Here is a 14,705-nt window from a genome sequence, read left to right as displayed (position 1 = left end):
CCCCGCCCCCCCCGCCCCCGGCGTTATTGACGTCTCCACAGCCTTTTCCCGATGCCCCTGTTCAACATTGCAACGCCCCCCCCCCCCCGCCCCACCGGCATTCCCCATTCCTTAATCTTTCTCCATGTCATATAGCCCCACCTGACATGCTATATACTTTACTTATTACCAACTGATTAACTATTTCCCCTTCTGCCAGAATGTAAGTTTCATGCAGACAGGACATTTTTTCCCTGTTTTGTTCACTACTATGTCGTCAACACGTAGGACCGTGTCTGGCATATAATGGGCACAATCAGTAGTTATGACTGGATCACGGAGTGAATGGGGCCACGGAGCGGCGGGCTCTGCCATCACTCCCTGGCCACCTGGGCTTCTGATTTGGCTTTTATTGGTGAAGGGAGAAAGGTGGCCCTTCCTGATATTCCTTGTCTCGGGGATGACCTGAAGGTATTTGGGGATGGCATCTGGGAGTGTGCGGGGCGAGGGGGGTGGGTAGGGTAAAGGCAGGAGTGAAAAGTCCAAAAGTCAATGTTAAGTGACTGCACAGAAGGGACCTAAGGGGCAGGCACCTGAGTGTGAGGGGAACGGGGCTGGGACGCTGCAGGCAGGGGAAGCCGCCAGCACAGAGTGAACAAAACGTCCTGTGGACTCGGGGCCCGGGGACATGTGACTGGGGTTAGACATTAATCCGGGTGCTCAGTGCCACCGTCCTGAGGGCTCAGCTGAGCTCCCCAGCAGCAGTGGCTGGGGTGGGGCTGCCAGGGCCGTCCTGGGGAGGAGACACAAGAAGCAAGGCTGGGAGCTCAGGGGTGGGGGCCTGCACGGGACATGCGTTCAGATCGCTGGACAAGGCAGCTGGGCTCCCGCCCCGAATGGGCACTGCAGCCAGCACACTGTGTGGAATAAACTGAATGCACGGTTCCCCCAGCCGGTTCCCGTGTGCCTTTAACAGAACCGCGGTGTTTCCGGCAGGTACAGAGCATTTTCCTTCTCGAGGGGGACGCTCACAGAGACACCATCGTGCAGTGGAAAGAACGGGGGCTTGAAAAGCCTCACTAGCCCTCCCTTGCATGTGACCTTGGACAAGTCGCTGTACCTCCACGAGACAGACCTGGATCTAACCCTTGTGTGGCACAAGCTGTGTGAGCTCAGGCAAGCAGCTAGGCCTCTCTGGGTCCCAGCTTCTTTAGCTGTCACCTGGGGGCAATCGTAATTTGGGGTGAGAGGAGAGGGGGTGGGAGGAGAAGACGGGGTGCAGTGGTATTCCAGGACTATGAAGACCAGAGGGAGTGGGTGGGCCTGGCAGGTGGGCTGAGAGGAAAGAATGGAAAGGACGAGAGGAAAGAATGCAGGAGAGCCTGGAGGCCCACCTGTCTCATCAGTGTGACCCTGTGACAGGTGGATTCGGGGTGGGAGCGCTCGCAGCTGGTGCTTCAGGAGTCTGGGCCCCATTTTGGTGGTGGCCCTACCTTCACCCTGTTAACTGACTGAGCCACAACGGGGGTGGGGTCCAGGGCTGCTCCATGGGCAGAGGACAGAGGCCGCCCTGCTCCTTCCTGCCCCACTCTGCAGCCGTGGCTTTCACGAATTGTTTCAGAACTCTGTGAGACACTGGGCGGCAGGGGGCGCCAGACATCCGGGAAGGAAGAGGGAGTGAGCATTTAGACCACGTGTGGGGCGATGTCAGGATTAGACAGAGGAGACTGAGGGTTCCAGAAAAGGGAGGCAAAGAGGATGGCAGAGCTCTGCCGCCGCTAAGGGGACCCCAGCACCTTTGGCACCTAAAGCGCCTGGGAGCCACGACCTGAAGGGGTGACCACTGGGCCCTAGCAGGTCTGGGCGAGGCCTTCTAGGGCCAGCTCCCCCGGATGCTGACTTGGGGTGGGTCACACCCATCTCTGAGCTTTCTATCCCCAAAATGCAGAAAACACCACCTGCCCCTCCTGCCGCACAAGGTCACCGATGACCTGACCGAGCGCAGGGCCTGGGGAGGAGCTGCCTTGATGCCTCGAAGAGGACGGGAGACTCGGGTTTGGTCTCGGCTCTGCCCTTGGCTCACGGGGCAGCTGGGCAAGTCTTGCCTCTTTTTTCTAAGACTCAGTTTCCCTCTTTAAGAAACTGAGATGCCTGCAATACACACACTCAGAAACCAAAAACAAAATCACTCCACAAACCACTCCACAAAAAAACACACTCAAAAAAAAAAGAAAGAAAAATAAAGAAAAGCCAGCCCTTTCCCCAAACCTTGGTGCCATGGGGACCAAGGACACAGCCTAGTCCCAGGGGCCTCAGGGCTTTTACCTTCGCAGAAGCTGCTGACTGGCGGAGGGTGCCCGATGAGTAACCACAGAGAAACTATAGCAGGAACCGCAGTGCAGGCGCGATGGGGGGAGGGGCAAGCAGAACGGGGTGGGTCAGAACAGAGGGCGAAACCCCCAGGGAGAGAAGAGGACCCGCAGGGCAGAGGTCTGGGCTCCTTGGGGCTGGGGGCATCTGAGGCACCTGGACGGGCACCGAGGGGGCAGCGGCTCTGCCCGCCCTGTGAGCCTCTCCGTGCCCCTCCAAGAAGCCAGGGGACAGGAGGAAATATGAGAAAAAGGCATATGATCCTGCAGGGAGAAGCCCACCAGCCTCCCACTCGAGTGACGAAGGAGAGACAGAGGGTGAGGAATTCTCCACCCATGGGCTCCAGGGCTGGTGCACATCTATCCTTTGTGCCATTTCTCCGAATGCCCACACCTACCGACGACCTTGAGGCTGGACCTGCTCCCTCTGTCTGCTCCCTGTTAGCAGTAGGAGGTCCAGGGGGGAGGGGGGACCCCATGGAAAACCAAGTCCTGATCAGGCTCTGCTCTGTGACCTCTCATGTGACCCTTCTCTGGGCCTTACACACACACACACCCGCACCCCCTCAGTCAGTACAGGACCAGATGGGAGGGTCCTGGAGGCCCCCAACCCCTCCTAGAAGCATAGGAAAGCTCTGTCCTGGCTCTGCGGCCAGAGGGACGCGCTGAGGCTGTTGGACAAGGGTGCCTAGAGACCGGCCTGGCGCCTGAGACCCCTCCCGCCCCATGGAAGCCCTGCCCCCACGTTACCATGGCGACGTCGGCCTGGAAGATCTGCTTGATGAACTTGTTCCTGGAGGAGTGGACCAGCTGGATGATGTCTCCGTGCAGGGTATCCCGGTTCTTCTCCAGGAAGCCTGGGCAGCGGCAAAGAGTGGTCACGCCTCGCGGGCTCCGGCTGCCTCCGCCTGACAAGACTCAGCCCCGCCCCCATCCCCAAATCCAAGGCCAGAGGATCCTCAAAATTCACCCAGTCCACCCACATCCGTGTTTCAGTGGGGGCACTGAGGCCGCGAGAGGACAGCCACTGGCCCAAGGTCACAGAGAGAGTGAGGGCAGAGCCTGAGCTGGAGCTCCATCGCCCCAACCACACAGCCCCTCCTCAGCTGGTCAGGAGAGGGCAGCAGGTGTGTCCCGGGGACGGAGTGGGCACCTCCCTGAGTGAGCCCCAATGCCTAAAATGCCAGCCTCAGTCTTTTAAACAAAGGTATCAGTCAAAAGCAATGGTAAGTGTCACCTGGGAGAGACTACATGTTGATCTGGTACCAGCTAATAGTACAAAAATTAACTCACAATAGCTTGCTTTATGTTTTCAACGTCCCCTCACAGCTGCCCCCGCGCCCAGGAGGTGTGGGACAAGCAGGGATTACCTTCTCATCCCACAAGGGAGTAAATCGAGCTCAGAGAAGCTAAGCAAGTCACAGGCAGAGTTAAGACTCAAACTCAGGACCACCGGCGCGGGCCAAGGAGGCTTCCCTACACCACACAGACCCCAACTGCCGTCCCCAGTTAATGGGGAGTTAGGAGCTGGGTTATGGTGGTGGTGGGGGGGGGGTGTTGGGGGAGGGGGGGGGAGACAGGTGCCCAGGGCTGAGGAGGAGGGACACTGCAGAGGGCAGCACCCTCTCCCCACAGGACTCGGGCTGCCCGGGCTGGTAGACGGCACAGAGACTAGTGCCGGGCTGCCCTCCGGGCATCTGAGGAGGGGTGAGCTGCAGGAGCACTCGCAGTGGAGGGGTGGGCTCTGGGGTCGGCATGGATCGTGGGGCTCTAACAAACGCGCTGTGACCTGGGAAGGTCCCCTCTGGGCCTCAGCTTCCTCGTCGGTCAGATGGGAAAGACAGTACTCAAAGGCTGTTGCTTCTCTTTAGATCACCTGTCACCATCCATGTCATGGATGAAATGCCGGATTAAAACAGCACTTCGCCAACCAGAAAATGCTGGCAGAATTGCTTAAGGCAGCTCAGAACTGGTCAGTGATCTGAGGCAAGTCGTTTCACTCTCTGGACCTCAGCTTGCAAATCCATAGAAGTAGATGACCCTCGTGTTCCCTCCAGAGCTAACGTTCTATAATCCTACAGCTTCATGTAAAATTCCCTCCGCCTTCACTTCTCATCCTCAGCAACACAGGAGGCCTGGCACGTAGCAGATGCTCAGTGAGTGTTGGTGGCACTGAACTGAAAACTGCAATCCTCTGTTGCTCCAAACAACAGACCCATTGGTTTGCCCAAGAGTCCTCACGTGACGTTGGCGTCCTTCTCTCGACAGCCCGGTGGGAGCTCACATTTCATATCTTAAGGAGGCTGAGCAGCCTTCAGAGTCCACCCCTGCAGCATGGCTCATGACACACTCTACTGCCCCTGGACCAGCTCAACAAGGACCTGCTAAACCGATGACTATTCTTATTGGTTTTGAATTTCAATGGCTTGGGCTGTGGGAGGGACCCTTTGGGGCTGAATGACCGGAGCTCCATGTAGACACATCCCACCACCAAGACCCAGTCAAGGCTGGCCCTTTACCAGTACAACGGGGCGGGCTAGGACCACCTGCAGGCTTATGGCAGACCCTATAAGAATTCCGAGTGGAGTAAACTGGACTGTGTTCTGACCCTATTCTTGACGTCTAGCTTGAAAATGAACCCAATTGCATGTCCCAGGAGGGAAGAGGAGCATCCCCTTCAAAGCTCACAGGTGGTCTTTTTGCTAAAAGAGTCTTGGTGGGTAACTGGGCTGGTTCTAGGCCTGGGTTTGCATCCAATGGGCTACGTCTTGTAAGGACCGTGAACCCCCCTTATGAGCCTCAGTTTCCCGTTGTACAGACGAGCACTGGGCCCACCCCAAAGAGCTGAAAGCAGGGACTCGGATACGTGTACACCACGTTCTCAGCAGCATTATCTGCAACAGCCACAACGTGGAGACGACGCAAACGTCCATCAACAGATGAAATAACTAAAGAGGACACGTGCTCCAGCAGCCATGCACCTGAGGACCTAATGCTCCGTGCAATGAGCCAAACACGAAAGGACAAATATTGTAGATTCCACTCCCATGAAGTACTTCAAATGGTCCAATATGTAAGACAGAAAGCAGGATCGAGGGTACCAGAGGCTGGGGGGAGGGCGAGGGGGAGTTATTGTCAGTGGGGTGCAGAGCTCCTATTTGGGGTGACGAATAGGCTCTGGAAACGGATAGTGATGACGGTCACGCTAATACTGATGATGGACTGATGATGGCTGCACTATATCTTAATGCCATTGAATCATAGACGTAAAAATTGTTAAAATAGTAAATTTTATATTATATATTTTACTGCAACACTTTTAAATCTCTAAAACAAAACCATAAAAAAGCACTGATCCCACCGTTTCCACCCTGCATTCCAGGACCTGGGTCTCTGTCCTGGGCTGGCGGGGGTGAGGGAGGGAGGGGCCCAGACAAGGAGACAGCCCTGCCAGCCCGCCTGTACCTTGAGTCTCATAGTAGACGACACCAGCAAAGTGGTTGATGCCGAACTGCGTCTCGTGGTTGTTCTTGGGAGGAATGTAGTTGGAGTTGAGCTTGTGCTGCGAGTTCAGCTTATGCAACATGGTGGCGTCCGTGCCCTGTGGGGACCGAGGGCAGCCGTCGGGCCTCCTCTCCCACGCCCCCCACCTCCACTCCCCCCACTCTCCACCAGGCCCCACTGCCTGTCCTGCCCCACGTCTTTGCACCCCCTCTTCTGTCTTTCTCAAGAGCTTTCCTCCCTTTGCTTATAGCCCACAGAGGAGCTCTCTGAGCCTCCACTTCCCCACCGTGATAGTACATTCCAGTTTAGGAAATCTACTCCCAGGAGTAAAACCCTGGGAACAGTCCCTCCCACTCCAAGGCCTAGGCCATGTGTGGAGCACCTATTCTGTGCCAGCTGCATGCTTAGATCTTCAGTGTTGGGTGCAGGACCCAGTGGATTGTACTGATTTCCAAATGCCAGGTGAACGCACTTGAATTGGCCCAGAGCCACCCTGAGAGCGGGTGTCATTAGCCCCATTTTGCAGGTGAGGAAAGCGGAGGCTGGGTGTGGAGGATGCGCCCCACCCCACCCCCGCCCCGCAGGCCCACCTTGGGGAACTTGCTCTCCTCGTCGATGAGGGAGATGATGTTCATGGGCTTGTTGGCGATCATGTCCAGGGCGTCCTGGTTGTCGGTGAACTCGATGTGCAGCCAGTCGATGCTCTCCAGGTCGTACTCCTCCTGCTCCAGCTTGAACACGTGCCGCACGAAGAACTGCTGCAGGTGCTCGTTGGCGAAGTTGATGCAGAGCTGCTCGAAGCTGGGGAGGGGGGGATGCGCAGGGGACACAGGGACAAGGGGGTGTCGTTCAGGCCCTGCTCCACCGCTCGGGGGCCCAGCTCTGCCTCCACGTCTGAGGGGGGCCGGGACTGCCATGTCCAACCCCCTCATGAGCAGGAGGGGACACCAAGGCCCAGCGAGAGCAAAGCATCCCCCCAAAGTCACTCAGTGAGTCAGAGGGAGAGTTAAAGCCCAGACTCGGGGCTCAGGACCCTTCCCCTGCATGACCAGGCCCTGGGGAGGGTGGGCAGGTGGGCTCCAGCCCCAGGCAGAGCGCCTGGGAGGGGCAGAGCCAAGGCTGGGGAGGTGCCCCAGGAGGAAAGGTCCAAAGTGTCCGCGGACTGGGGAGGGGGCTGGTGAGACTTGGAAGCAGAGCCTTGATGGCTAACATCTCTGAGCCACCAACTCAGCGCCCTCCCAGTGACACTGTGAATTCAATGTGGGTGTTTTGGCAGGGTGTGGGAAGGGCTTCAAGACATCCAAACATTACAGGAACTGAGGCGACTTGCCAGGGGTCCCGCAGCCAGGAAGTGGGGCAGGGCCGGCTTCCTGCCACCTGGGATCCACCTAGGCCTGTCCCATCCATCTGCCCACACGGCCCCCCAAGAGTGTGGGCCTCCAAGTGTGGCCGAGACCCCCATCTCAACCTTGGCTCAGGCCCAGCCTCACTTGCTTCCAGGCACCTTGCAGCTGGGCACAGGCCGATGGGCAGCAGGGCCTGGGGTGTCCTTGACCAGATAAGAGCCTCCCCACCACCCCCTCCTGGCAGGCCTCAGCTGACTGGGGGCTGGAGGGGATGGGGAGGAAGGGGAGAGGGCCCACAGGGACGACGGGAGTCAAATTTCCCAGCAGCCTGGCAGGGTGTGTGGGGCCGACGAATGTAGTCTAAAGGGAGAGACGTGACCTTCCTGTCCGTGTTGTGGAGGAAAAGTCCCGCAGGGCAGAGCCCCACCGCTACCTGTTCACAGCAAAGTTCTCGAACCCAAAGATGTCCAGGAGGCCGATGGACCGGCGAGAGTTCTTCACGTCCTGGGACGGGGGCTTGTAAATCGCCGCGTTGATCTTGTCTACGATCCACACGAAGAGCCGCCCGTAGATCCCCTGAGAGGCAGGGCGGCTGCATCAGCCCCGGCCCAGCCACAGCCTCCCAGGGAGACAGGCCACGCTCCTGGGCCCTGGAGGCCTCGCTCCAGCCCCTTCCACGGGGGAGCAAGCTCTGAAATCCCACGCCTTTGCTCCAGCTGTCCCCCCTGCCCGGAGCACCCTTTTCTGCTTGGACAATTCCTACTCGTTTTTCAAAGCTCCCCAGGAAACCTTCCCTGACCTCAGAGTGTGGGGAGCCCTCCTTGGGACTCCCATTTCTCCATCCATCTCTGTCTCCCCATCAGCCCTGGATGCCTTGTGGGTCCCAGAGCCCAGCACAGGGCCTAGAGCAGGCACAGCAAGCGTGTGACTGTGGAAACAGGCCAGATTCGGCACCCTGCCCACCCAGCCCAGCCTTTCTTCATTGTTTTCTTTGAAGAGACCAGAGAGGGTGCCCCTGGGCTGAGAGCAGCACAGCAGAGAGAATGTCCAAAGAACATGCCCCACATGAGGGCCAAGGGGCTGGAGATCAAAGCAGGCCAGGGTGCAGGGCCCCTGGGGGCACAACTCCCAGCCCTTGTGGGACTCAGCCCAAGGCAGCCAGTGGCTGGAGCCTGGGTCCAAGGGCAGGTGGGGGTCATGGCCCAGAGGCCCACCAGCTCTGTGGACCCCTCAGCTCCTGCCCGTCAAAACCTCCGGAGGGTGGGGAGAGCAGGGGCCACTCCACAAGCCCACCTTGACGAAGGCATCGCGGACATCCAGCGCCTGCTCCCTGCTGAGCGGGGTGGACACCGTCTCGCCGCGGGTGATGAGGGTGCGGCTGGTCAGGCAGTTCATCAGGTCTGGGGGGTTCACCTGGTGGGGCGACACCGGGAGGTCACCCGGCCACCTGCCAGCCAGGCCCTCCCTAGAACTCCCAGCACACCCAGAACCCCTCCCTCTTCACAACCAAGCCTCACTCAGACTGCTCCCTCCACTCAGATGGTCCGCAGGGCAGAGCCCCACAGTAAGAATGCCCTTCCCAGGCCCTACAGCCAAATCCTCCCCACACCAACCCACCCCAACGCTGCCGGAGGGAACTGCTCTCTGACGGCCCCTGCCTGCCCCCCCACTCCCCTGTATGTCACCTGCCCTTCCCAGGACTGGCTCTTACTCTGGTTTTACTCATCGCCGTTTTCCAACCCAGGGCCGAGCCTAATGTTTGCTAAAGACTGACAGACTGATTCACTTGGTCCCCTAAGTCCCTGCTGCTCCCAGGACCAGCTGGGCGAAGACAGGCTCTGGGCTCTCCTCTTCCTAAAGACGCGTGCCCAGCACAGATCCTGTGCACCGTGGGTTCTCTGTGTTGAATTTCTAGAACTTTCCCAAGCAGAGGTCCCAGCTCCTTGGGCCCCACATGCTCAGCCCCTGGGCCTGAAGTCCAAACGTCCCTCTGAGAGAAACAAAAACAGCCAAGGGGACAGAAGACCGGGCACTGACCTCGAGCAAGGATGCAGCTGTGGCCAGGGACGGGGAGAAGAGCACCTCGCAGGCATCCAGGTTTTCAAATGTCCTGGCTGTCAGCAGCAAGAGGGCACGGCATCAGGCAGGGGAGGGTGGGCAAGGGGCAAGGGGGCAGTCTAAGGGGATGAATGCCCACCCTGTCCACAGAGGACACCACACTCTGGTTTAAAGCTTCTCTGGTCAATGTATGTTTGATGAATGTTCTCATCATGAACTATGGGCACCATGAGCTTAGAAACTGTGTAGCCAACACCTGGCTCCACACCTGGCACCCAGGTATCAGACGCTGGCAGTCATGCCTGCCCCTCCCCCCCAGCCTTCACTAGGCTCCCAGAACAACCCGTAGCTCCTCCGAGACAGGCCCTGTGACCTTGCTTGGCTTAGTGCCTGATACTCCCTGTCCTTCCCCCAATGCTTCCTCAGGCCTCAGAGCCTCTGCATGAACTCTCCCTTCTGCCTGGCGTACCCTTTCTTCACCTCTCAGTCTTTTTTTTTAAGAATTGATTTTGAGAGAGAGAGAGAGGAACATCAATTTGTTTTTCCACTCATTTATGCATTCTCTTGGTCTTTTAAGACTCACTAGACTGTGAGCTGCTTAGAGCTGGGATTATCCATCCATTCACCAAACAAACTTTCCAAGAGGGTCAGTTTCGACTTAAGCTCAGGCTCTTACTCAGTCACGGGACTGTGTTGGGTACCAAGGGCAAGAGCAAAATGGAACTCGGTGCCGGCCTTCGAGGACCGTCTCCCAGCCTGGCACATAGTAGGTGAGTGAACATATTCTCTTTTCTAGCTTTTCCCCTTTTCTGAAGATGGATATTTAATCACTCATACCTTAGTATGACTTAATTAAAAAATTTACTCCCTCTCTAAGACACCTGACCTTAAAGAAGAAACCAAATTTGGAAGTGGTTTTAAAGGGCCAATAGTGCCCTAGCTGGTTTGGCTCAGTGGATAGAGCATCGGCCTGTGGATTGAAGGGTCCTGGGTTTGATTCCGGTCAAGGGCACATGCCCGGGTTGTGGGCTCGATCCCCAGTAGGAGCAGCACAGCAGAGAGAATGTCCAAAGAATATGCCCAGCATGAGGGCCAAGGGGCTGGAGATCAGAGCAGGCCAGGGTGCAGGGCCTGAGGGGATGTGCAGGAGGCAGCTGATCAATGATTCTCTCTCATCACTGATGTTTCTATATCTCTCTCCCTTCCTCTCTGAAATCAATAAAAAAAATATTTTTTAAATAAAGGGCCAATAGTCATCCCCCATTACACTTTATCCATACATCTCTATGGTGGAATTTCAGCACCTGAGTTAAACCGTACCTGAGGCTAGGGGACCTGTTCAAATCTCCCACAGGCACATGCGACAGAAACTGAGACAGAACTGAGCCACCAGCACCCCCTGGACGGCTAGGCGTCATGCTGCTCTAGGATCCAGTACAGGGTTGGGGGAGGGGGGTGCATTGAGGCCCCTCACCCTCGTACTGCAGGTTGCCGAGGTGCAGGATGGAGGCCAGGAGCTTCGAGATCTCCCAGTTCTCTGTGTCAGTGAACATGAGCACCTTCATGGCGGAGCGGATGTTGGCATACTCCTGGCTGTCCTCGCGGCCCTCGCAGGTTATGCAGTTGCCCTGGTGGGCAGGAGGGGGAGAGTGGGTGAAGGAGGGCATCGGGGGGGCCCTCACTGCCCGGCCAAGCAGCCTGGCTCCGGGCACCGACCTCACCTAACGGGCACCATGACTCTCAGGAAGGCTAGCAAGCGCCCACGTGGGCTGCTCAGGAACACATCTCCTCCATCTGGAAACCCTGGATGCCCCATTTCCCACGAGTAAGAGGCCTGGGTCACTGATGCCAGGCCTGGTCCATCACCCTGCCTGCAGGCACAGCACCAAGGCCCTGCCATGCTCCCCTCCGCCCAGGGACACCCACCCTCAGGGACTTGAACCCCTCACCGGTGCAGCCTGAGGTGAAGGAGCATTGGCAGGGCCTGCCCCATTGTGTGAGCCTGTAGACCCGTGTGTGTGTGTGTGTGTGTGTGTGTGTGTATGCACGTGTTACACCTACAACACACATACATGCACCTTCGTTGTCCCACATCCCTCAGGTGCCCTTGCCCACACTTGTGTCCACATGGCTCAGCCCATCTCCAGGCAACCAGCCATCAGGTCTCCCCAGGACTAAGGAAGCTGGTGCCCCCCAAGCCAGCCTGCTGTGTGGTAGCAATGGCCCTGGGTCCACTTCTCCTTGGTGGCCTGCCAGCAGCAAGGGGCTGGCACCAGAGCCCTGTAATCAGCGAGCCCTCGGGTATGAAGCCACCGTGTCCTGCACCCTGCACTCCTGGGGGCCTGGCAGAGGCCCCAGTCTTCAAGTCTTTACACTACACTAATACAGTATATGTGTACAGGCGGGCTCATGTATGTGTGTGTATGTGTGTGTATGTGTCCCTGGGTCTGGGATGTCTACACACATTTACATGTGTCTGTGGGGAGAATTTGCCTAGATGTGTGTGCAAGCGGGTGTGTACCCACGTGGGAAACAGGCCTTAGGGCACACACAAGCCCAGGGTGGGCTGGGGGTGGGGCCGGCGAGAGGATGGGAGAAAGCCCACGTGGAAATTCCCACCCACCCGGCCTAGAGCTGGGGAGGGGCTGGGTGGGCTGACCCTGGCCTCCCTGGGATGGCTGTCCCCTCCCTGGATGCCCCACCTGGGCCTCACCATAGCCAAGTAGTTGTAGTCGGAGGCCTGGCCCAGGCCCAGCTTCTTCCTCTGGTCCTCGCCCATGCCCTCCAGCATGCAGTAGAACACGTGGTAGTTCCTCTCGTCAGGCGCCTGAAAATGGGGCACAGGTGTTGGGGGCAGGAGCACAGGGGGAGGCCGCCAGGAACCAATCAGGAAGCCTGGCCACACGGTTTGCTGTTTGAACAAGTGGCTTCTATGAAAAAGCTCCCATGGTGGTTCCATGGTGGGTTTCGGGCATGCAAGCAGGCTCGGGGCTCTGTGAGGGACAGCTCTGCCCCCGGGCCTGGGCCCACCTGGCGACAGACGCGCGACTTCTCCAGCAGGTACTGCTCGATCTTGGCGCCCTCGATGGCACCCCGCTTGTTGAAGTGGATGTCAATGTACTTCCCGAAGCGGCTTGAGTTGTCGTTGCGAATGGTCTTGGCGTTCCCGAAGGCTTCAGGGTGGGTAGAGGGTCACGGGCACGGTCAGCCCCCGCCCAGCCGCCCAGCCCTCCCCTGCGGCCCGTGGCCCTACCTTCCAGGATGGGGGTGGCCTCCAGCACCTGCTGCTCGATCCACGAGTGCTGCCCACTGATGGCCGCCAGGAACTGCAGGATCAGCTTCGTGCTCTCTGTCTTCCCTGCCCCAGACTCCCCACTGCAGACACCCAGACACAGGCAGGGCCTGTCACAGTCTGCGTTGTTCCCCTCCTCTTAACGCTTCAGCCCAAGCTGCTTCCCCTATGAGCCCTCCTCCGTCTGTGTAATGGGCTGACAATATAGACCATCCAGGGCTGGGAAGGCTAGAGGAGTTCATTGCTCTGCCACAACCAGAGGTTACTTTCCTCCCTCTTCATTCCAACATGCACACCCCTCCCTCCCTACTTGCCATATAGCATGGCACGTATTAGATGCTGGATCGTGCTTTGTCCTTTTACCCTCTGCCCAAGAGAGAACAGGATCCTGAGCTTTCCACTGACCATAACTTAATAGGAGCCAGCAGTCAATACTAGTAAGGTTGGCCTCAAAAGCTAACATGAGCTTGGGTCGCATTAATAGAGATATTAGACCTGGGAAAGGGGAGGTGATTCTCTATACTACGAGACATTAGCAGGAGCACATAGCTAGTGCTCTCGGGGTTAAGCCTGGACCTCCACCCTGGTGCTGGGCCGCCCACCTGATGATGCAGCACTGGTCACGGCTGTTTCGTTTCATGTTGAAGTAGCAGTTGTCGGCAATGGCGAAGATGTGCGGGGGCATCTCCCCGATCTTCTTGTTGGTGTACTGGCGGATGTGCTCTGGCGAGTAGATGGAGAGCAGCTGGTAGGGGTTCACAGCCACCAGGATGGAGCCCGTGTACGTCTGTGGAGAGCAAGGACCAGGGAGCTCACCGCGGCCCCCGTGGGAGGCTCTGACCCCAGAAGCTCTCAGGTTCTGTCTGCTCCCTCCCTCCAGAAGGGACAGCACTGGCTTTGGAGCCTCGTGGCTCTGGTGTCAGAATCCCGCCTCCCTATGACCTGGGGGCGGGTCTTCAGGCGAGCACTGGGCCTGGCTCAGAGGAGGTGTCAGGGACATTTGATGAAGGGAGGAAGGAAGTGAGGAGAGAGGGAGAAAGGGTCTCTGAGCCTTGATTTCTTTCTTTCTTTTTTTTATTTTTTTGTTTTTAAACTAAGAGTCTTTTTTAAAAAAATATATTTTATTGATTTTTTTACAGAGATGAATAGAGTTAGAAACATCTATGAGAGAGAAACATTGACCAGCTGCCTCCTGCACACTCCCTACTGGGGATGTGCCCGCAACCAAGGTACATGCCCTTGACCGGAATTGAACCTGGGACCCCTCAGTCCGCAGCTCTATCCACTGAGCCAAACCAGTTAGGGCTAAGCCTTGATTTCTTTATCTTCATCTGAAAATGGGCATAATTCAACTGTTTATGAAAATGAAAGAAAATTCCTAGCACACTGTAGGTACTCCTCAAATGCTGGCTCCCACCTTTGCCCCCCAGCCCCGCAGCCCGAACTTTTAGAGTGGAATTCTAAACGGGACCTTTCTAGAACAGAGGGAGGGGAACCAGGCCACAGGAGCTGAAGGGGTGAGGGGGTGTGGCTGGGTTGGGTGGGCCTCAGTCCCTGCAGCACTGCCCCTGAGCTTGGGGACGGGGCACCTCCAGTGCAGGCTCAGGGCCAGGGGCCCCTCCGAGAGCCTCTGTCTGTGGGCTCCCCACTTAGTGCACAGAACGGCCACCTGTGCAAAATGTCCTGCTGTGGGCCTGGCCCTGCCACTCAGGGGACAGCAAGCCACCAGGACACAGTGAAGCACCCAGGGCTACTCCTCCCTCCTCCTGCCCCTCCCCACCCCACCCCGAAAGTACCAGGCCCAGCCTGTAACAGGCGATAAATGTGTTGACATCTGGGCCTGGACAGGCTGAAGAAAGATGTGACCTCACAGGGAGGTGACAGTCCGCCATCCCCGCCCGCCTAGGGCTTAGTGCCCCCCAGCAGCCTCAGCCCGAGTGGCCATGCAGGAAAGGCACTGCTGCCGGCAGGGAAAATGCCCTCCCGCCCCCCCCCCCCCCCCCCGGACAATGGGCAAAAGGGTCTACTGGGGGACCAGTGGTGGAAAAGATAAAACCAGGTCTAGGAGTTGCTACTTATCGCCCTGAACAAAAAGTTCCTGGGCCCCCAAAAGATTACTTTCGCGGCCAGGGCGCTCTCTAGAAGTCAGGGGGCTAG

At 57.7% G+C, this 14,705-nt stretch overlaps 1 protein-coding gene across 1 annotated transcript in view; it reads right to left on the bottom strand.

Moving 5' to 3' along the window:
* Window positions 1-14,705, bottom strand: part of MYO7A (myosin VIIA) — a 75,884-nt gene that overhangs the window by 36,595 nt on the left and 24,584 nt on the right. Inside the window, exons 4-14 of the mRNA XM_023755923.1 lie at window positions 13,151-13,335; window positions 12,510-12,631; window positions 12,287-12,429; window positions 11,970-12,083; window positions 10,731-10,884; window positions 9,236-9,312; window positions 8,492-8,611; window positions 7,632-7,774; window positions 6,443-6,653; window positions 5,814-5,949; window positions 3,099-3,205 (exon numbers count right to left, since the gene is read on the bottom strand). Coding sequence (XP_023611691.1) covers window positions 3,099-3,205; window positions 5,814-5,949; window positions 6,443-6,653; window positions 7,632-7,774; window positions 8,492-8,611; window positions 9,236-9,312; window positions 10,731-10,884; window positions 11,970-12,083; window positions 12,287-12,429; window positions 12,510-12,631; window positions 13,151-13,335 — 1,512 coding nt within the window. The remainder of the gene's footprint in view (window positions 1-3,098; window positions 3,206-5,813; window positions 5,950-6,442; window positions 6,654-7,631; window positions 7,775-8,491; window positions 8,612-9,235; window positions 9,313-10,730; window positions 10,885-11,969; window positions 12,084-12,286; window positions 12,430-12,509; window positions 12,632-13,150; window positions 13,336-14,705) is intronic.

This window comes from Myotis lucifugus, unplaced genomic scaffold, assembly GCF_000147115.1.
Source record: "Myotis lucifugus unplaced genomic scaffold, Myoluc2.0 scaffold_86, whole genome shotgun sequence".
Taxonomy (NCBI): Eukaryota; Metazoa; Chordata; class Mammalia; order Chiroptera; family Vespertilionidae; genus Myotis; species Myotis lucifugus.
The sequence above is the reverse complement of the archived record's forward strand: the minus strand, read 5'-3'. Positions and strand labels throughout refer to the sequence as shown.